At 40.3% G+C, this 23,866-nt stretch overlaps 1 protein-coding gene across 3 annotated transcripts in view; it reads right to left on the minus strand.

Moving 5' to 3' along the window:
* The window catches only part of MANEA (mannosidase endo-alpha), a 46,089-nt gene extending 22,444 nt beyond the window's left edge, over nt 1-23,645 (minus strand). The window contains exons 1-5 of one of the 3 annotated variants that reach the window (XM_020784076.3): nt 23,509-23,645; nt 13,860-14,443; nt 8,873-8,982; nt 7,401-7,477; nt 4,570-6,980 (exon numbers count right to left, since the gene is read on the minus strand). In XM_020784076.3, coding sequence (XP_020639735.3) covers nt 6,344-6,980; nt 7,401-7,477; nt 8,873-8,982; nt 13,860-14,403 — 1,368 coding nt within the window. In that variant the 5' untranslated portion in view covers nt 14,404-14,443; nt 23,509-23,645 and the 3' untranslated portion in view covers nt 4,570-6,343. Of the gene's footprint in view, nt 1-4,569; nt 6,981-7,400; nt 7,478-8,872; nt 8,983-13,859; nt 14,444-23,257; nt 23,483-23,508 lie in introns of those variants that run through there. The other 2 variants (XM_020784168.3, XM_078380358.1) reach the window with 2 other exon arrangements.
* Nucleotides 23,646-23,866: the final 221 nt, after the last annotated feature.

A 23,866-nucleotide genomic window follows, 5' to 3' on the forward strand; every position in this document is an offset into this window, starting at 1 on the left:
AGGTAGAAAACACAAGTAAGTTATTGTTACTATTATTTCTACCCATTTTAGCTAAAAAAAGGGAAAGAAACCCACAGCAAAATACTCTACCTTTCTCATTGAAATTCTGCTCAGCATCTAAATGTCATCAACGTAACATCCAAAATACAGCATGACTTCAAAAACTGATCTTAGTAGCATTACTACCACCAAGTATGTCACAAAAGGACCAAGTGCCTGTTATTCAATATGCTTTTATAGTATAGCTCAAATAAATTTGACCATCGAAAAGACATAAATTCTAAGCAGAAATCTGTACAAAATCTACATAATATTCACCATCACAAATTTTATCCCAAAAATGTATTTCTGCACTTTTCATTACATAAAGAATTTTGTCTGTCTTTATGTTTCACACTCAGCATAAATGTGTACAAAATGTTTCCCAAATTTTTTAATATACCATATTTTTCCATTTATAAGATGACCCAATGTATAAGATGACACTCCCTTTTTTAACCCCAAATTTGATCCCTGCTTTCCCTTCCTTTTGCTAAGCTCTGTGGCTTAGCAAAAGGAAGGGAAAAGCAGTGGTCAAAGGGCTCCCGCAAGAAGACGATCATTGGAGGGGGTGATTGGGCGGCAGCGGCAGCAATCAATGGGCAGCCATGAGAGGCGGCTGAGCCCGGCTTCTTCTTTGCCTCAGTGTCTGCCTCCTGCTGCTGCCTTGCATCTATAAAACGACCCTCAATTTTTTCTCTAATTATTTTAGGGGAAAAGTGCCTTTTATACACAGAAAAATTTTGTATGTAGTTAATGCTATGCATGTTTTTAAAAAGCACTGTATAATAGACTTTTGCAAATAGCTATTACTTAAGTAAATTAGAATAATTTCATTTCTCACATGGCAGACCTTAATATAACTTCACAAACCTTTATCATTTAATTGCCTGACACAACTATTCAGACATTTTGTTAATTTAGACAGAAGGAAGAAGACTGAATTTCTAACCTAGTCAGTTATTTATAAAAACCTGTAGCCCTATGACTGAGCCATAGGGTTCAGTCAGTTGAGCTCTAAATCAATTCTTTTGAAATTTAGGTTTTTTTCTTTTTCATTGTCATAGTCGCTTACCATTATAATTCATAAAATGTTATCTGTTTCTTAGCTCATAGACAGAAGTATTAATTTTAAAATTGTGCAGGGTTTAAAGGCAATTGAAGAACTGAGATTCAAAGTTTATAACTAACTGTGCCCTTGTCAAGGAATATTACCCAAAGCTGTTCAGAACAGATGTCTGTCTGTCTCATTACAAATCAAACTGGACAACTGACTCGCTTCATACACTTTGAGCTTCTGCTGTACCTCTGAGAATTTAAATTCTGTGTCAGTGACTTGCACTATGAAAGATACCAACAGATGCTGTTTTAATCCTATATCCTGACCTATACAGTATAGAACTGTCATTTCTCTCTACTTCCTGTCAAATAATCTACTGTTCAAATATCCAGCCAGCCAATAACCACACACTGCACCATCATATTTGGATAGTAAGTAAGAAATTCCCCTTAAAGCAAATAGAAAATACAATTTTAAAAATCTTTGTTCATAGTTTCTTCCTGAAAGTTGATGGCAAACCACAAAAATCTCTGTAAACGAAGCACATCTTGCTTTTTAAAAGGCATTTCTGGACTGCTACTGAACATCAGCAATACAGTTCATGAAACATGCCATACAGGGAAGAAATTGGTCCCTGGATATGTCAAAATTATCCATCCATGCTGAAGACTGAAGGAATCTCATTGGAATTAATATGTTAAAGATTAGAGTAAACTGCCTCCTGCACAACTATCGCTAGAAGGAAAACTTAGAGATAGAGTCATGCAAGAAAAACCGTAAAATATTCTAACATTTCCTACTTGGCAAGATTCCAAACTTGTAAAAGAAAAAGGTCTTCCAGCTGACACTAGAACTATTTTGCACATTTTCTCCAGTCTCAGAAGGTAGGTGAGGGAACTGTGCTAATTTAACCAGCAGTATCTTTGAAGTCTGAACTGTTTCTGTTCACTTTAGAATACTGCTTGCCATTTCAACAAAGCAAATTACTGAAATCTCTAGCTGCCCCATATATTTAGCTTAGTTAGATCACAAACCTCAGCAGTTTATACAGGAGCAACAAAATTGGTTTCAGACCATGATTATGTCCAACTCCTTTCCTATTTATGAATGAATTTTGAAAGCTTTGAAGTATTAATTACTTTAAGGATAAGTGCTCTATTTATCAGAACAGAGGTTAAGCCATGCTGAGACACCTACAGATATCATCACAGCATTCTTATGCCAATTTTATTTTGGAGATAAACTCCACAGGGATCACTAGGACTGACTTCTGAGCAGACATGTATAGGACTCTGCTGTAATATAAACAGACTTGGTTAATTAATCACCATGTACAGAATTTAGAATGAGTTTCAAGTTAATATATTTTTTCTTGGACTTAATATTCTTGCTTCTCTAATAGGCAATTCAAACAATTAATTTACATAGCAATTAGTAAGTGATACAAGTAATAAATAATTGCCTTGGCACCCCCAGGCAGAGCATTAGAGCTACTTCACTGATGTCATCTTGAAAGCTGTGTTTTACAGCAACTTTTAAAGGTTAGTATTATCATTTAAAATGAATACTATATATATCAGCATAAACTATGGGAAGTTGTTGTTACTTGTTGTCAAGTCAGAACTGACTTGTGGTGACCCTAATAGGGCTTTCAAAGTAAGCGAGATATTTAAGGAGTGGCTTTAACAGTTTCTACAATTACAGGGGGATTCGATCCCTGTCCTAGTCTGTCACTCTATCCACTGAACCATTGGGAACTCACAGGAAAGTAGAAATGGATAAAACTCAGTTTCCACCCACCACCCCTACCAGCCTCATCACTTCATATCAGCTATCCCTGTAAATTAATTAAGTAGAGAACGGCACTGAAATAATCTTCATTTTTAATCTATATCATCGTTTAGTGTACTGATCTTTAACCTCTAAAACCTTACACAGCCTGAACTCCCATGTGTGACAAAGTACCTCTCTCGTCATGATCAGCATTTGAGGCCTTCACCCAAGAGTACATTGAAGGTGCTAACAAAGGGTTTCTTCAGGAGTCCCTCTCCCCAGCAAAGCTTGTCTACCCCTCCAGAGTTACCATCCTTTCAATGGCAGGTTAACATTCCTCTCTGTTCCTAGGTGTTAGATGGCATATGAATGCTGATTAATTTCTGCAAATTCATACAACATAAAAAATGGTGGTGTGGGTTCTAATTTGGTTTGCAGATGACTTCAGAAAAATCTGTATTTAAAAATGTTTTAAACCATGACATTGCAATTTGTGCAGTGAGTAGGAAAAATCATTATATAATGGGATTATGTACATTTCTATTTTTAGGGTGACTAGAAAATATGGATTTCATCTGTGTAAACTCCTAAAGCAGTGCTCCCAAACCTTTTTCGAATTGTGATTCCGTTTTATAAGAACCAAGTAACTTGTGGCCTCCACCGGGCATATTTGCATAAAATGCATTTTAGAGAAAACACATTAAAAATAGATTTTTATAACATAATTCTAACCCAATATATTAATATAATAATACATAATTAAGAGCCCCCCCTGTAAATTTGCTGCTCCCAGATAAAATTTGAGGAGGGGAGAAAAAGTAAATACATTTGACTTAAATTTACTTTTTTGGAAGTGGAAAAGTCTCTCCCTTTATGTCTCCCCACCCTCAAACAAACTCCCTCACTGAAAGGCCTCCACCCTTTGAGCCCTAATAAACACCTACCCCCAACAGGCCCTGCCCCATCCCACTCCTCCCCAGTTCTCCTCCCTCACCTTTTTGCCCCTCTTGCCTTCTGCTTCCATAACTCAGGCAGGCCCAGAGGCATCTCCTCACCCAGGTACTCTCTCTCTTCACTGTGCTGCCATTGCCACCCCCAGAAAAGCAAGAGACTCAGGTAGAGCAAAAGGCACCAGTGCTGCTATGGCCAAAATGACCACATCAACAACTTTTCCGTCCTGCCGTCATCTTTGGCATCATTGCTCCCAGTGTGGGTTAATGCTTGGGTCCAAAAGGCTGGCATTAGTCCTCCAAAGGTGGAGGTGGTGAAGAAAAGAGAAGCGGGTATAGAGAGGTTTTTGAAGAGCAGTATGTCAATAGCAGAAAAAGAATAAGGGGCGGAACAAATAAAATCTTTAGACTGTGGCCCTGTAAAGTCTTTACATGTTTCTCCCTTCCTTCCTTCCTTCCTCTCTCCCATTTGCTTTGGCTAACTGCAGCAGTAACAACAGGATGGTCTCTATGGATAGCTTTGAATACTGCTACTCATTGAACCCCACAGCATATCGTTTCCTGGGTATATGAGGACTCAAGCTGCCTAAACCAACTGCACTTCTCAGCAGATGTGGCAGATTTGCTATGGTGGAGAATCTGTTCATTGTTTGTCAAAAGAGAAAAGCAGCATTCACTCTCACAACCCATATTATGTGTTATAGTGTATTTTTCAGAACTCCCAAACTCAAGCTCATAACAATGGACTCATATTCCATAGTTTACTTAGTTTTGGAAAAGTATTAAAGAAGCTCAGCAGAGAGGCACTTTCAATTTAGACATCATAAGGCACTCAAGCGAGTATCACAACTTCCTGTAGCCCATCATTACACATAAAGTACAACTCCTCTTGTGGTACTACCCTCCTATCTGATATGGCAAACAAAGGCCTAGTGTTTTGGAAAAGGCTCCCCACAATCAAGCTGCATCTCGTATGTAATGTTTAAATTTAAGGGACAAACCTAAAGCAACAAAATACTTATTGTTTTTATTAATTCAGTCTAAATCACTTCAAAAGACTGTGCTAGAAAAGTGTATTTGTGTGGAAGACAATACATAAAAAGGATTTCTGTACCGGGGCAATAACATGACAGCGTTCTGAAATGCTTGAATCCTGAGACTATAAATATCAGTAAGAGGAGACTGAACCATTAGCATAAATGTGCAGCTGTTTACACATTATTCCATCTCTTTAATAAGACTATCACCAAGTAAAAGTGCAAATAAAGGATACTTGTGTATTCCCAAGACACGGCTTTGGTGGCTTTTTTCTGAGGCACCTTCAATTCTCTCTACCAAATCTATCGTGTTTTCACTTATGAACTGATAATACTTGCACTGCTAAAAAAATTAAAGTTGCTTTAGCCTCTGCAAATGATCACATGACCGTTTATACTATTATTAATTTTTCAGACTTTTTTATAAAAAGATATACTTCTAGAAACGTTATCTTCTTTGAAGATGTTTCAGATGGCTGATATCCAAACAAAATGAAGTGGCTGCTCCACTTGCACTGAGTTTTAAGGGCCCCACTTCAAACAGGGCCCCACTCCCACTCTCTCAGAACTCACTTCAAAGCTGAAATGTTCTCTGTAGTGGCACTCCTTTAAGACTTCCATTGTGTTTCTTAGTTCTAGTTATATGCTGACAGCACAACCACATAAAAGCTGGTTAGCTACTGAAAGTCTTTACATAATGCCAAGCAACATTAGTGAACCTTTCTTAACAATTAACAATGAAATTAACAATGGCTATTAATTTCACATCACTCATTTACAACAAAACCAAAAGCAACTACAAAGATACAACTTATTATAATGGACAAAATATGCACACTGTGGACAACTGGGAATACAAAATTTACACACTGTGGACATCTATAACCAAGACTGGCTTTCTGCACTGAAATATATGGGAGCTTCACTGGAGAAAAAACTGTATTCCAATACAGCTCTAAGTAATTTTTAAGTAGTTCTTCCACTAAAAAAGTGTTCTTTACCATTGGATAAGCTGTTTCATGCACTGCTTACACACTACTCTTCAAGAAACAATGTCTAAATTTTTGTTCTTAGTTGTTCCAAGACAGGGATCTAGACTTTGCACAGGGAGGAAATTTTTGTATCCTGATTGCATCTCTTCACTTTGCACTGGAAGCTACTTCCTAAATTTACCTTGTTCTAAAGGGATGCTGAAATAAGCTATGTACCATTCCACTTCAACAGTGTATCAAATAATCTGGACAGAGTATTTGAAATATCTAGATAGAACATTAAAACACATTATATGTAGCATTGTTAGCATATTCCCTGTGTAATACAAGAACCCAAGGATGTAGTATTACTTTCCATTGTCTCCTTGACTCTTTAGAATGAAAATTTCTTCTAACAAAGCTATACCAGTACAGTGACCATAGCCTCACAAAATGTTCACCATTTTTCAGTGACACAGTGATTAGCTCATTGTTGAATTGCGAAACAGCACCTCATGTAAGCCACTGCTCCTTTTCTTTGCTATATTTTTCAGACCACTTCTGAGTGAGTTCCAGATAAATATTTGGTTTATGTGGCAAGTAGTCCAGATATGTTGTCTTTCCAGTTTTCTTTGGAATAGCTCTTTCAATTTGAGTCCCTTCATGCCATTCATTAAAAGATGTGATGGAAATTATTTCAGGCCGTACTAGAAGTGCAGCACTGAATGCAGTCTCATAGTATTTGCCATTGACCCGGTTCCGTGTATTGTGATTGTTCCATGGACGGATGCTGGTATCTACATAGCCTGGGCCCACACTTGGAATAAATATTAAGTTCTTTGTATCACAAAAAGCTTTTAGACTTGGCCAGTTATGATGGCTTGATCCATAAGAGAAACCGTTTGTGGCAAAATATGTATACATTCCATCGAAGCCACTTCTATGGATTTCATGCTTGTGCTTTTCTTCAACCAAGAGGCCAATGAATAAGCTATCATATGGTGTATTACGTATACTTTGGGATCCCGACACAGTGAGTAGATTAGCCCATATTTCAGGGATTGTTATGTAAGAGTCGTAAACATAAAACATAGGAAGGGTTCTACCCGTGTTGATTTTATGTCTGTAAAAGGCTGGATGACCTCCATATCTACAAAGCAAAGAATCAAATCAAGTAATTATTTCTTATGGTTTTCTAATGACTATTATAAGCTGTTATTCAAACTCTGTCTCCTTTTCATCTGAAACGTGGCATCATCATAAACATTAGACATACTGAAAAAGAAACACTTAGCAATGCAAAATGTCAAATAAATTTTAATTAATTTAATGCTCCCTACAATGTCATGACAAATCCTACATTTCATTGTATTTTACCTAATTCAGACTAGATGGAAATCATGCAAAAGAGAGAACATGAAAAATAATGATAAGACATAGCAATAAAGGTGAAAAAATAACTAGCAACAGAACCAAATACATTGGAATGGTGCACACAGAAACTAAAAATTAGACAAACAAGTCCAGACAGGATAACGTTAACATTCTCATTCCCTTCAAAGATTCTTACCTGTCAATGATATACTTGATATTGTTGTACATACTGCGATCATCTCTATCTTTGTATGGCTCAATATGAAAAGTGACCTGAAAGATGAAAATACTGATAGATTTTTTTAAAATACTGAATTGCCTCAACGTAGCTATAAGCTAAAGTAAATACAGTCTATCTAATTTCCTCTGTTTCAGACATTTAAAGATGACTGTGGATTCTTCCCATGATGTATGTACAATACAGTGTGGCAGACTTGAGTCTGGAGAAAAACAAAAATAACTGTGGTGGTCATCGATAAGTATTCAGTTATCACAGAATGCTGACTGATAGATGGGAAATGGAAAATCTAAATGAGCAATGTGCAGCTGAACACTGAATAGGGATATTCTACACACCAATATTTTGTTGCATGGTCAATAATAATAATAATAATAATAATAATAATGATAATGATACTTCTTCTTCTTCTTCTTCTTCTTCTTCTTCTTCTTCTTCTTCTTATTGCTGTTGTTACTTTGTTTACCCAAGTCTAGCCCCAAATGTTTATAGTAAAGAAATAAAGAAACGTAGCTGGAAATTCTATCAGTCAAGAGTCACCGTTTCGTCTCTTTATTTTGCCCTCCGTGCGCTCTGTCCCTCTCTCCCTCCCTCTCTCTCTCTGTGTATTTACTAGAGACACACATGACTATGAGCTGCAGAGTCTTGTGCAAAAACTGAGAGATCACTGAATCAGTTAGTAGCAAGTTCATGAAAATCACCCTTTTTTCAAGGAAATAATCCATGACTTTTCTTCCTGCAGGCCATGAGAATGCTTTCACACCATTCCTTTGCAATCGTCTTTGAATCCAAATACTGTATAGGGTATGTTTTTTATCAAACTACATACTTGTGTATTTCAAGCACTTATTTCTCCCTGCCTCCTCCACGTTTTTCCCCAACTACAATTTGAAACAATCCCCAAAAATAAGCAACAATCTTTTGGGTATTAGACAATAAATTATGCTAACTAAATCATGTTCAGTTTAACTTCTTCAAAATCAGAAGTCTGGAATGGGGTGGTAGGAATGAGAAACTCTTTCATTCCACAATACTGTACATGCTTCACTCACTAAAAGTTAGCTCCTGAATTCTAGCCCAGCTTGCATTGTGATTTGCTGTTACCACCAGGCAGTCATTTCAACTATTTCCCCCCTTTTCCTCCTATTAGTTTAACATTAGGGATGGAGCCAGGACAAGCTTTCCTGGCCTCTCTTACTTACTAGGTTAAAAATTTTTTTAGCTTTTTTCATCTCAGAATTTAATTTATTTAAGCTGGAGGGGAAAAGAGAAGGAAAAGCTTAGAACACTATATTAAATTAAATGAGCCAGTGTAGTGTAGGTAAGTGATATAAAATAACAATTGGTTAATTTAACAATCCACACTGTTTCAGAGTCATCGGACCACTACATTTACACCATTACCAAGTCTCAAAGTTGGACTACTGTACCTTTAATCTGTACTTATGGGCAATATCCAAAATTGTAGGCACCAGACCATCGGCTGGTTCTCCATTTTCATCAGCCATACCAGGGGGGTACCAGGAAAGAGCCAATACACCTAAAGAAAAAAAAATGTATATTATGACCATCTTAAACTGGATGTCTAATTAAAACACAATTCACTTTGAGTCAAACCCAGTCCCCAGAGCTAGTTCCCTGGTGAGATTAGGATGGGACAGAGGTGCCCCTCTGCTCTGAAGGAAGTGGTTCCATGAACACTAATCTATATGCAGAAAGTTTGATAGCTAGAAAAGCCTACCAAGCAGGGCATTCTGAGGACACTGCACCATGAATCATGAGTGCTCTATATCCACCTGTAGCTCACAGCATGAAACCTCTCCTCTTTTGCTCTGGTTGATGGGAACTAGCATAGCTTGGGAATGGCGGTGGAGACATTGCTGTGCTTCACCAATTGGATTGTTACATTGGCCGGTTCTTTGTGATTAAGCACAAGCCTTAAATAATATGTTTGCCCCCAAGAGAATACCAAGATTCTCTGTTCATACAATTGTTGGCTTGGACTTTAGTGCACAAAGAAGAGCAGAACAAAAGGACCATATGACTACTTTCAGATTGCTCTCAAAATTCTCTGATGTGTTAAGAATTATGCTAGATCCCCCTTTGTGTGTACAGTGGTGCCCTGCTTGACGATTACCCCGCTCCACAATGAATCCACTTTACGATGTTTTTGCGATCGCTAAACAATGTTTAAATGGGGAAAATTTGCTTTACAACGATCGGTTCCCTGCTTCGGAAACCGATTCTTTGCTAAAGGACGATTTTAAAACAGCTGATTGTTGGCTCTCAGAATGGCTCCCCGCTGTGCAAAATGGCTCCCCGCTGTGTTTAGGACGGATTCCTTGCTTAATAGGCACTGGAAAATGGCCGCCTTACGGAGGATCTTCGCTACATGATGCATTTCAATGGTTTTTTTAAATTTTCACTTGACGACGATTTCATTCTACAGCGATTTTGCTGGAACGGATTATCATCGTCAAGCGAGGCACCACTGTGTTTCAAAAGATATTGATAATGATGAACTGTACAGATAATATTTAATTGCCTGGGCGCAAAGAGACAATCCAGTGTAGTGGTGGTGGGGGCAGTTCAATTGCATCTGCTGAATTACTTTAAAAATACTTTGGAAAAAATGCAGTTTTTATCTGCAAACATCAGTTCCTCACCAAAGGCTGACATAGCAACTGGAATTCAGCCTCAACTGGCTGAATAGCTTAGGTATCAGGCTGCAGAGCCAGAGGCTGGGAGCTCAGTTCCCCACTTTGTGTCCTAGGAATAGACCTATCCTACGTAATCATCATCATCACCAGCATCTTAGAACTACAGAGCTGGAAGGAACCCTATGGATCATTAAGTCCAGCCTCTGTCAAGGAGGCATAGTGGAGAATCAAACTCCCAACTTCTGGCTCCACAACCAGATATGTAAGCCACCAGCCTTGGGCAAACTGCACAGTCCCAGGACATCCCCAGAAGAAAGGACTGGTAAGCCTTGTATTGTATTCTATACCTAGAAAACCCTGAAAAAGGCTCACCATAAGGTAGAATTGATGGCACACTATTATTTATATATATATTATTACTATTACTATTACTATTACTATTACTATTACTATTATTATTATTATTATTATTATTATTCAAAAACACTAGGCACAATCCATCAAAATTTAAAAAAGCATTGGCAGGCATTATATAACAGATACAAGTTTTAACCAAAAACCTAAGTATCTGTTCAATATCAGCACAGTATGTATGTTGTTCCTAATGTTGCCTTTTTGTAGCTCTAATGGTGTCATTTCTGAGAACTGCAATTGCTTATAATAGTGTCTGAAATTTCTTGATATTGTTCCCAAAGCCCCAATGACCACTGAAGTGTATTTCATCCACAAGCAAGATGTTTTGACTCCCAGGTCTCTATATTTTGTTAGTTTTTTAAAATTCTTTATTTTTAACTTTGGGATCCCCTGGAATTGCAGTGCCAATGATCCAGACATTTCTTTGTTCTATTATTACTATGTCTGATGTGTTATGTTCAAGATGTCTATCTGTTTGGATCCGGAAATCCCACAAGATCTTGACACTGTCATTGTCTGAAACTTTCTCTACTTGATGTTCCCATGGGTTTTCGGAGGCTGGCAAGTTATATTTTTTGCATAATAACGAATGCACTAATTTTGCCAATCTATCATGTCTAAACCAAATCCCTTATGAATACACAGTGGAAGTAAAGAACAGATTTAAGGAACTAGATTTGGTGGACAGAGTGCCTGAAGAACTTTGGATAGAGGCTCGTAACATTGTCCAGGAGGCAGCAACGAAAACCATCCCAAAGAAAAGGAAATGCAAGAAAGCAAAGTGGCTGTCCAACGAGGCCTTAGAAATAGCAGAGAGGAGAAGGGAAGCAAAATGCAAGGGAGATAGGGAAAGTTACAGAAAATTGAATGCAGACTTCCAAAGAATAGCAAGGAGAGACAAGAGGGCCTTCTTAAATGAACAATGCAAAGAAATAGAGGAAGATAACAGAAAAGGAAAGACCAGAGATCTGTTCAGGAAAATTGGAGATATTAGAGGAACATTTTGCGCAAAGATGAACATGATAAAAGACAAAAATGGGAGGGACCTAACAGAAGCAGAAGACGTCAAGAAGAGGTGGCAAGAATACACAGAGGAATTATATCAGAAAGATTTGGATATCCCGGACAACCCAGACAATGTAGTTGCTGACCTTGAGCCAGACATCCTGGAGAGCGAAGTCAAGTGGGCCTTAGAAAGCTTGGCTAACAACAAGGCCAGTGGAGGTGATGGCATTCCAGTTGAACTATTTAAAATCTTGAAAGATGATGCTGTTAAGGTGCTACATTCAATATGCCAGCAAGTTTGGAAAACTCAACAGTGGCCAGAGGATCGGAAAAGATCAGTCTAAATCCCAATCCCAAAGAAAGGCAGTGCCAAAGAATGCTCCAACTACTGTACAATTACACTCATTTCACACGCTAGCAAGGTTATGCTCAAAATCCTCCAAGGTAGGCTTCAGCAGTATGTGGACCGAGAACTCCCAGAAGTACAAGCTGGATTCCGAAGAGGCAGAGGAACTCGAGACCAAATTGCTAGCTTGCGCTGGATTATGGAGAAAGCCAGAGAGTTCCAGAAAAATATCTACTTCTGCTTCATTGACTATGCAAAAGCCTTTGACTGTGTGGACCACAGCAAACTATGGCAAGTTCTTAAAGAAATGGGAGTGCCTGACCACTTTATCTGTCTCCTGAGAAACCTATATGTGGGACAGGAAGCAACAGTCAGAACTGGTCATGGAACAACTGAGTGGTTCAAAATTGGGAAAGGAGTACGGCAAGGCTGTATACTGTCCCCCAGCTTATTTAACTTATATGCAGAATACATCATGCGGAAGGCTGGACTGGAAGAAACCCAAGCCGGAATTAAGATTGCCAGAAGAAATATCAACTACCTCCGATATGCAGATGATACCACTCTGATGGCAGAAAGTGAGGAGAAATTAAAGAACCTTGTAATGAGAGTGAAAGAGGAGAGTGCAAAAAACGGTCTGAAACTCAACATCAAAAAAACTAAGATCATGGCCACTGGTCCCATCACCTCCTGGGAAATAGAAGGGGAAGATATGGAGGCAGTGTCAAATTTTATCTTCCTGGGCTCCATGATCACTGCAGATGGAGACAGCAGCCCTGAAATTAAAAGACACCTTCTTCTTGGGAGGAAAGCGATGACAAATCTTGACAGCATCTTGAAAAGCAGAGACATCACCTTGCCAACAAAAGTCCGAATAGTCAAAGCTATGGTTTTTCCTGTCGTGATGTATGGAAGTGAGAGCTGGACCATAAAGAAAGCAGACCGCCAAAGAATTGATGCCTTTGAATTGTGGTGCTGGAGGAGGCTCTTCAGAGTCCCCTGGACTGCAAGGAGAACAAACCTATCAGTTCTAAAGGAAATCAACCCTGAGTGCTCACTGGAAGGACAGATCCTGAAGCTGAGGCTCCAGTACTTTGGCCATCTCATGAGAAGAAAAGAGTCCTTGGAAAAAACCCTGATGTTAGGAAGGTGTGACGGCAAGAGGAGAAGGGGACGACCGAGGATGAGATGGCTGGACAGTGTCTGCAAAGCAACCAACATGAACCTGACACAACTCTGGGGGGCAGTGGAGGACAGGAGGGCCTGGCGTGCTCTGGTCCATGGGGTCACGAAGAGTCGGACACGACTAAACGACTAAACACACACACATCATGTCTAAGTTTGTAATCTGTTTAGCAATACTGATACTACTACTACTACTACTACTACTACTACTACTACTACTACTACTACTACTACTACTAATAATAATAATAATAATAATAATAATAATAATAAAGCAGCTTGCTGAGTAACTGACAGTAAAGAGGGGTACTAGAAAACAATCCTGTTGCCAAGAGGAATGAGAGAGGAGGTGGGAATGGCAAAACAAACCATGGCATCCAAGTTTGGATGAAGTAGGAAATTACAGATTGAAGTGTGATTGACAAACTTGGACCCACAAAATAGTTTTTTGATCCAGATTTGTCAAATCCAAAACAACCATGCACTAGTGAGTTGGTGTGGGTTTTAATGTATGAACAAACAATAGTTTATTAAAATACAAACACCCTAAATCTTAACAGGGTTGCTTATGAGGTTACTTTTTATGCTGATAGTTTCAAGATGTTTTTATTCAATCACCAATCAAGAGGCATTTGTGATTCAATGAATACTCATATATCATATATAATGGGGATGGGAGTGTTATAATTTCTGGATTTTTCAGTTTCATTTCAAGGAAAAGTGGGTTCAAAATATCTGAATTCATTTAAACTACCTGACTTCAAGAATTTCTTGCCACTTCAAAGAAATAAATAAATACCTATTTACCAATAGAAGCTGAGCTCATCTGTTTCATGTGAGCTTCTATAACAGAAGGATCTCTAGAGCTGTAAGGCCCAAGTTCAGGATAGAAGCTGGATCCAATATCTTCTGGAGGACTGTGTCTTCCATTTGGATAACCACTTGCAATTTTGGGATCCCAGTGTGTCAACAAAGGATGGTTCCAGTGAATATATTTTCCATCAAACTGTGGAGTCCCAAACCAGCTGTAGTAAAACACATGGAAGTTGTAATTAAGAGATGGGAAATCTTCTTCCCGTTTCCCTACAGAAACTGTTGAGGCTTTGATATTCATACTCAGAGTGTGGAGATTGTTACTCTGTGTGAAGCTATCTTCTTTAGCATGCTTCATGCTGAATTTATTTTTTAAATGTGTGGTCCGTTGCTGAAAATCTGGTAAAAGGCCAATACCAAATGGATCTCCAAACACAGCTCTTTCAGGTCTCAGATTTTTCAAGGCCATCATTATGGAGCAAATAAATAAAATAAAAAGTAACAAAATGATGCACGTTCTTCTGCGAAATCTTGCCATGATGACATGGTAGTTCAAGACACACGTAGGAGACTTCAAGCTGTCAGTAAGCAAAAGAAAAAATGTTAGAGTTCTAAATGTTGCAAGCAATTGAGTAATGTTCACAAACTAACTCATAAGGCTTCAAAGCCCTATAGAGATAATAAGAAATAAGGCAGTAACTATAGCAGATATAGGAATGAGATACAATAATGATGCGACAGAAGCAAAGTATAATGGGAGGTCAAGAAAAAAGGAGGCACTGAAATGATTGAAGTGAGGGCCAGATATTCTTGAACCCACAGTCAGTGACAAGGGAGTCTTCCTTCAGCTTTGTAACCTAAGACTAATTTGCACAGATAATTACAATTCCTATTGCTACAGAATACTTACAAATCTGAAAATTTTAGATTGTTGCCCAGAAATATGATAATAAACCTTAGAGTGAAGTTGAAAATTGTATGATGTTTCATCTCATGACTTAACTAAAGTTTAATAGAAAATTAAACAATAGCTGGGAACTGAAAACAAAGATTGTTCGACAAATGTATACCATGCAATTTCTCCTAAAATAATAAAATGCAAGAGGTCTCAGATGTTGATTCCATGATATCTTGAAAATGTGGGAAGAGTGGGACATGTACAGAATTCCAGCTAGAAAATCTAGAGTCAGTTTTGGCACATTAGTTAAACAATTAAAACCTGTAGCCTGTTTTTCCCCAAAGAATTGTTAAAGAGCAATGTTCCTTCTGTTCTATGTACTAGCTTGAAGAAGACAGACAGACAACAACCATGTCTATAAGCAAATTAAATGTGGACAAGAAAGAACAACACTGGGACAAACACTTGCTTGTTCTTTATTATCCTCAAAGGGTTGAGAGAAGTTGAATGCAGGAAGCTTTTCCCCAACTACTCTGGGAACCATATAGCTGACCACTTGTTTTCTCACCTGGAGATGTAAAGGCAAGAGAACCAACGTGAAACTCATGAAGTATTTTTTCTAACACAATGTTATTCAGCTGAAAAACACTACAGAGATGAGAACCTCAATGATAGTCATAAGCTGGTCAGAATAAATTGTAGAGACTGTAGTCTTACACAAAACTTTTGCACAATGAAACTGTCCCTACAAAAGTGTGGTGATTTAAGCACACACAGACCTATGCTCAGAAATCTCAAATAAAGTTCAAGGATAGAACACTTGTATTATACAAATACCTGCTAGTCTCAGGCTACAGAACATAAAGCTATGCCTTACTATAAAAAGCAACTAATCATTGATTTGTAGTCTCCATTTTGTAGTCTCCAAAATGAATTTGTTTAGTTCATCCTAGCCTACTGTACTAAACTTATGATGAAAACAATGTCCGAGCCACAGAAAATAAAATATAATATTGGTCCACGTGTTGCATATAGATAGTTGGATATATCTCATACACTAGACAAGTAGGTGAAAATGAGGATCTGGCATTGGATAGAAAATTCAGTATTTGCTAGCCCTGGCACTTCTTCTTCTTTTTTTAACTGCTTACAGTATAATACTCTGATGTCAGCCACTCAGTTCAAGGAGACTTATGCTCAAGTAAAGGTTGCAAGAATGCACTTTTAGCCTCTGGCTGTTTATTATTTATCATTAAATTTAGCTTAAAGAAATATGTAGTGAAATACCAAAAGTATAGCATTTTATAAAGCATTTTTTTAATTTGGTGAGATCTTTTCTGGTAGGCTGACCTTTGTACTCCCTGATCGCATGGTCTGAGGGGGCAGGGCTTTGGCTTTAAATTACTGCCAGCAGAAGCACTCTAGTTCTATCTTTGACCCTAATCTGCTAAATAGGAAAGCCAAATAGCATTTCATACACCTGGGGGCAGGAATGTTTCAGGAGTAGTATCATACTTCTGCACTATTAGGGAGCCGGGCGGGTAGGTGGGGTTCGTCAGCCATGTAAGGCAGCCCATCTAGGAGAAGGAAAACTCTGATTTCAAACCTCTACTGCCTTGTGGCTATATCCACTGATGGGAAAGGCTTCAGGAGATAACCTCAAGGCAAAATCCGGAGCCAGAGTCCCGTAGACAGTTTGTGTCGTTCTGCCAACTCCTGCGACGTCGCTGGAACCAGTTGTATTGGTTCTTGCCTTTCCACTGGACTATTTCAGTGACGTGGAGAGGGGGGATTTGCTGCTTGGGTAACAGCCTATCCTCCATATTATTCTACCCAGGCTTCGTGCTCTGGAGAGGACACTCCAGCTTTGCATACAGTATCTAAATAACACAGGAATTAGCAGTTACTGGTTATAAGTCTTGCTCAATTGGTGTAGAGCATGATGCCAGGGCCTATTTCTTTTTTTATATATATAAATTTTATTGAGTTTTTTAACATACAAAAAACCACAAGATACCAAAAAAAGAAAAAGAAAACCAAAACGAAGAGATGAAAAGAAAAGAGAAAAAAAAGAGAAGAAAATCATATAGCAAAGAGAAAAAAAGCAAACCTAAATTAACCCCTCTATCTGAAGTCCCCCCCGCTTGGAGTAAAAGATTCCAGGGCCTATTTCTGATGGTGGGAGAGCCGACAAGCAGAGCAATAACCCTGCACCATGCAACAATCAGAAGAAAACATCTGCCCTAAATTTGGGCACTTGGAATGTTCGGACAATGACCCCTGGCTTTTCTGACAACCTGCAGGAAATAGATGACATGCGCAAGACAGCTGTCATCGACATCATACTGAGTAGACTGCAGATGGACATTGTTGCCCTGCAAGAAGCGAGATTGCCAGACATGGGATCTGTCAAAGAAAAAAACTTCTCATTCTTCTGGCAGGGAAAACCATTGAATGAGACCAGGGAATATGGTGCTGGCTTTGCAGTCAGAAATACTCTGCTGAGATCCATTGTTCCACCTACTGTGGGGAGTGAAAGAATCCTGTCTCTGCAGCTCCACTCATCAGCGGGACTGGTCACCCTCATCAGTGCATACGCACTGACACTGTTATCCACAACAGAAGTCAAAGACAAATTCTATGACGATCTGGCAGCTACTATCAAAAAAGTCCCTGAGAGAGAGGCACTGTTCATTCTTGGAGACTTTAACGCTAGAGTTGGTGCTGATCACAACTCTTGGCCCACCTGTCTAGGCCATTTTGGCATTGAAAAGATGAATGAAAATGGCCAACGCTTGCTGGAGTTTTGCTGTTATTATGGTCTTTGTGTCACCAACACATTCTTTAATACAAAGCCACAACACAGAGTTTCCTGGAGACATCCAAGATCGAAGCATTGGCATCAGCTCGATTTGATCCTCACTAGATGTTCTAACCTTCCTAGCATTACGATCACATGCAGTTACCAGAGTGCTGATTGTGATACTGATCACTCCCTGGTGTGTAGCAGAGTAAAACTGGGAAAAAAGAGATTGTATCGCACTAAAAAGGAAGGAAGACCACGTATTGACATCAACAAGATTCGCAATCAAAGAAAAGTTGAGGAATTTGCCCAAGCGGTTCAGGAAACCCTTCCAGGCCCGGCTGATGCAAATGCACTTGAACGATGGGAACATTTCAAGAACACTGTTTATAACATTGCCTTGTCCACATTTGGCAAGAAGACCAAAAAGACGGCCGACTGGTTCGAAGCCCATTCGGAGGAGTTGATCCCAGCCATCGAGGATAAGAGGAGAGCTCTAGCAGCATACAAAGCCTGTCCTAGTGAGTACAACCTGCAGGCTCTTCAAGCTGCTCATAGCCAAGTCCAACAGACTGCCAGGAGATGTTCCAATGATTACTGGCTTCAGCTCTGCTCTCAGATACAGATAGCAGCAGACACAGGTAACATCAAGGGAATGTATGACAGTATCAAGCAGACTTTAGGTCCAATACAGAAGAAATCTGCTCCCTAGAAGTCTGCTACAGGCGTGATCATCCAGGACCGAGCACAGCAGATGGAACGCTGGGTGCAGCACTACTCTGAGCTATATTCTAGAGAGAATGTAGTAACCAAAGAGGCATTAAATAACATTGAGTGTCTGCCTGTCTTGGAAGAGCTGGACAATGAACCAACTTTAGCAGAAATAAAAGCAGCCTTGGATTCCCTTGCCTCTGGCAAGGCACCTGGAAAGGATAACATCTCCATTGAAGTTTTGAAGTGCTGTAAAGAGATCATCACCACCGAGCTGTATGAAGTCTTTTGTCTTTGCTGGAGCGAAGGTGGAGTACCACAGGACATGAAGGATGCTAATATCATCACACTGTATAAGAACAAAGGCGACAGGGGTGACTGCAATAACTACCGTGGTATCTCTCTTCTCAGCGTTGTAGGGAAGCTGCTGGCCTGTGTTGTGCTGAAGAGACTCCAGGTGCTATACAGAATCACAGTGCGGATTTCGAGCTAATAGATCCACCACCAACATGGTATTTTCCCTCAGACAGCTGCAGGAGAAATGCAGGGAACAACAACAGCCACTCTTTGTCACCTTCATAGATCTCACAAAAGCCTTTGACTTGGTTAGCAGGGACGGCCTTTTTAAAATCCTTCCCAAAATTAGATGTCCACCTCGATGCCTTAACATTATCAGGTTCTTTCATGAAGATATGAAGGGCACTGTAGTTTTTAGTGGCTCAACATCGGATCCCTTTGACATCCGAAGCGGAGTAAAACAAGGCTGTGTCCTCGCGCTGACCCTGTTTGGTATCTTCATTGCTGTCATGCTGAAGCAGGCCTTTGGAACTGCAACAGAAGGTGTCTATCTCCGGACTAGATCAGATGGAAAGCTCTTTAATCTCTCTAGATTGAGAGCAAAGACCAAAGTCCAACTGAAATGCATGCGGGACTTCCTCTTCGCTGATGATGCAGCCATTGTTGCCCACTCTGCTGAAGACCTCCAACAACACAGGAATCATTTTAGCAAGGCCTGCCAAGACTTTGGACTAACAATCAGCCTGAAGAAAACACAAGTCATGGGCCAGGGTGTGGACTCACCTCCCTCTATTACTATCTCCACGCAAGAATTGGAGGTTGTTCATGACTTTGTGTACCTTGGCTCAACAATCTCTGACAATCTCTCACTAAAGAGCTGGATAAATGCATTGGGAAAGCAGCTACCATGTTCTCTAGACTCATAAAAAGAGTATGGCTTAATAACAAGTTGACGGCATACACCAAAATCCAGGTCTATAGAGCCTGTGTCCTGAGCACACTCCTGTACTGCAGCAAGTCCTCGACCCTCTGTGCAAGGCAGGAGAGGAAGCTGAACACGCTCCATATGCGTTGCCTCCGACGCATTTTTGGTATCACCTGGCAGGACAAAGTTCCAAATAGAGTAGTCCTAGAACGAGCTGGAATTTTTAGCATGTATACATTATTTATTTATTTATTTATTTATTGGACTTATATACCGCCCCATAGCGCTACATTACTGAAACAGCGCCATCTACGTTGGCTTGGGCATGTTGTGAGAATGGCTGATGGTCGGATTCCAAAAGATCTCCTGTATGGAGAATTAGTGCAGGGAAGCTGCAATACAAGGATATCTGCAAGCGGGATTTGAAGGTCTTAGGAATAGACCTCAACAGATCGGAAACCTTGACGTTTGAGCGTTCAGCCTGGAGGCAGGCGGTGCATCATGGCCTCTCCCAATTTGAAGAGACACTTGTACAGCAGGCCGAGGCAAAGAGGCAGTCCCAAAACAAGCAAAACCAGGGACCTGGACAGGGGACATATTGCATTTGTCTTCATTGTGGAAGAGATTGTCACTCTTGAATTGGCCTTCTCAGCCACACTAGACACTGTTCCAAGACCTCCATACAGAGCATGTTAACCATAGTCTCTCGAGACTGAAGGATGCCTACACAGCATTTTATAAAATAAGAAAAGCCAAAGGAAATCTCAAACTCAGCCTTATGCATACTTACTTTTCTGGGAACTATTATGTATTTCTTCTGAGTAAACATGAAAAGAAATGCACTATTTCTAGATAAAAGGGCTTCATGAAGATGAATACAATGCAGACTGGTTAAACAGAAAGACAGAGAAAGCTTAAGTGTGCAGGGGAAGGAACATCAACTTTAAAAGTCCTTGCAGCTCACTTAAAGGGTAGATCACTAATATCTTAATTTTCTTTTAAACTTTCTTCTTTATTGAAAGGGAGTAGGGTGAATTACAATAGTGCAGGCTTGTGAATTTGAGAGATCTACTCTGAAGGAATTGGAGGAAATAGAAGGATTTAGTATCCCAAAGCCTGCACTACATTCAGACTACAGATGTCCAAGGAGACTGCTTTGCTTGTAAGTAGATCATCTCATGCAACTCCACTCTTCCTCTCAATAAATGCTGCACTGTAATTCTGCTTGGTTCACAATTTTGATTTTAGTTTAAATGGAGGCACACTCTTCATCCAGTATTTCTGTCTTTTAAGGCATTCTGCTAAAACAGGATATAATTTGGCAGGTAAACTAAGGAGTTAACAGTCATTCTTTCCCTTTGGCAAATAAACAGGCATGTTAGCAGTAGTACTTTTTAAAATTACTGTTGTTCTATTATGCTTGGTACTGCATTTGTCTTGCAATGGTTCTGTCTCAAAATACTGTATGTTTCCTGCTAAAACTGTGATAGTGGCAAAAAAAACTTGCAGGGATGAAATTTGATGGACAGAACAATGAGATAACAAAAGTAACAATTTATTCTTCATAAGAAGTATCACAAAAGCTGAGCTCACTTCTATAGATAGTGGGGTTTTTTTAACCACCACAGACATAAGAACTTGTCACAGAGACACAGAACATAAAAAGTATAATACACAAGTAAATCATCACCAGCAAGTCCACCTATTGTCTTCTAAGAGCCAACAGAAACCAGACTAAACAGACAGCAGATAAAATTCTCTATCTTTGTAAATACAACTAGCCACTCAAAAACAAACACGGGAAGGGAAGGAATGAAAGCTGGTGTGAATATTTAAGACACAACTATTAATGTTCAAACTTTAGTTATTCATTCTCCTACCCAGTTTCAAAAAGGCTAGGAAAGAAAAAATAGCTCTTTAATACTGCACTGTACTGTTAAAAGATCCTTCGGGGAAAAAAAAAAAGAGAATAAGAGGGAATCCTGCTAAATATGCATTCACACTAAAAAGATTAAATATAATGGGTTCTTTGCACATTACTGGACAGAACTATAAGCCACACTTGTGCCAAAACAGTCAGCCTTCCTCCTCCATCTCTTTATGATTCCTAAAAATCTACTTCAGAAGGCTGGAAAAACTCTTGGCAGTTCGGTGAGAGCTTTGGAGCTGATTTGGGGTATATGGGGGGGAAAGAGAAGGGGAAAATTTTTAACATTGTTATTTGCTCATAAGTGAAACAACAATTCTTGAAACAAGCATCTATCTGTATAAAAATATTCAGGAGTACTTTCAGAATACATTACATCTCGTCAGCTGAATTTGTTATTGTTGTGTGTGTGTATCTTCTGTGCTGTCAAATCAGAACTGACGTATAGTAAGCCTATTAGGGCTCTGAAGGCAAGTGAGATATTTAAGCAGTGGTTTTACCAGTTCCACTCCCCCAATGAATTTCAATGGCTGAGTGGAGATTTGAACCGTGTTCTCCAGAGTCCACGTCTGTCACTCTATCCCCTACGCCACACTACAAATATCTGAATCTATTAGAAACAAAGAAATGTTTTATGTACTGAACCTAAAAGCTGTTCTGTGACATTAGTTAAATGACGGTGTAAAACTCAAGGCCATCCAAAGAAAGAACCTAGCCAGGTGAAACTCAGATAACCAATGAGGAAGTCTCTCACTTAGTGCCCTTTGTTAACATAGCATCTGCCAAGAGACCATGTTGACTCCTGTATAGAGGAGTATCTCTGTGCTTACACACATGGAAACATTCAGCTCTGCACATGGGAAGTCTGCTCACTTGCATGTACTGTATCTGCTGAAGGTTCAACCTCTTTGTCTGTTCCAAAAGTCCAAAGCTTTGCAATATTTGCAAGGTTTGGGAGCTGGTTTTCCCGTCAGCCCAGGTTAAGGGCCAGAAATTATTCTTTCCAGGGCAGAATCCAGATCGGTATCAGATAATACTGTAATAATTTTAGGACTGCAGAGCTGGAAAGGACGCTATGGACTATCCAATCCAGCCCCAGATGAGGACTCGAACTCTCAACCTCTGGTTCTGCAGTCAGATACCTAAACCACTGAGCTATCCAGCAGTTCATTTCATACATCTGGTACCTTTCCTCCAAGACATTCAAGACCACATAGGCTGCTCTTCCTTTCCCATCTCTTCAGCAAGGCCAACTTCCCCTCAGAGCAGTTGTGGTCTTCACAACAACCCTGCAAGGTCTACCTTCGGCTCAACAACAAGGGACGTGCCCTCAAACCCATCCAGCGGGGATTTCAACCAAGGTCTCCTCAACCCCTGAACACGGCACAGGATACGGCCCGTCAACTAGTCAAGTAAACTCGCCGAATGTAATGAAGAAAGCGGTTAACTTCTTCTACTCACTACCGGCCTATGCGAAACGGGTCTGAAGGGTCGTCCTTCGGTTTTTAATTCAACTGACGCTGCTCTCCAGGCCCGCCTCTTGGTACCCCGTCAAACGGAGCCCTAAAAAGCCTCGAGGCAAACGAGAGAGGGCGCTGAGGCGGGAAGGGGCGACCAGCCTCCCTCGGAGGTAAATGGATAAAGACCCCCTCCCTCCCTCTGACGGGGCCGAAAGGTCCTCGAAGACGAGGAGGCAACCCCCTCCGACCCGCTTGCCCTCCCCCCCGGCTCGGGCGGTGGGTGGGCGCCGTCCTCGCCACCCCTCACAGAAAAGCGCGTTGAAAGGGTTCTCGGAAGTGGAAGCGCAAACCACCCCACCTCTTTGACTTACCAGCCTTCGCGGAACAGAGACCTATGCCCCAGGGGGGAAAGCCAAGGGTCCCGGATGGGAGAGAGGGGGTGCAAGTGAGGACAAGGACAGGAGGAGCAAAAGGGGGTTTCAGGCTAACGGAACGGTCAAGAGGAGGTCGCGCTGAAGCCTAAGTAGCCTCTATCCAGGACTGGCTCACGCCTTCCCCCCCCCCCCACTACTGTAATTATTGCTGAGTGTGCGGTTGTTCCCCTCCCTGTAAGCATGCGTACCAGCGAAGGATGAAGCCATCAATGCCCTTAATTTCAGGAAGAGCCACAGGCTTAGACTTTACATTGTTCCGCTTTCTGCGGCGCAGCCTAACTACGTAGAACCTTCTATAGTTCAACGCGTCCTTGGGATTTTTTTTGGACAATGCGTTGAGGCGCGATGCGCATGCGTACACGGTGTTTCAAGGTGAGGGGAGCGGGTGTTTCTCCGTTCAGCGACCTCGTGCTCGCTCGGTGGCAGTCTCTCTCTCTCTCTCTCTCTCTCTCTCTCTCTCTCTCTCTCTCTCTCTCTCTCTCTCTCTCTCACACACACACACACACACACACACACACACACACACACACACACGAGAGTAAGCAT

The sequence above is a fragment of the Pogona vitticeps genome, chromosome 1 (assembly GCF_051106095.1).
Source record: "Pogona vitticeps strain Pit_001003342236 chromosome 1, PviZW2.1, whole genome shotgun sequence".
Lineage (NCBI taxonomy): Eukaryota > Metazoa > Chordata > Lepidosauria > Squamata > Agamidae > Pogona > Pogona vitticeps.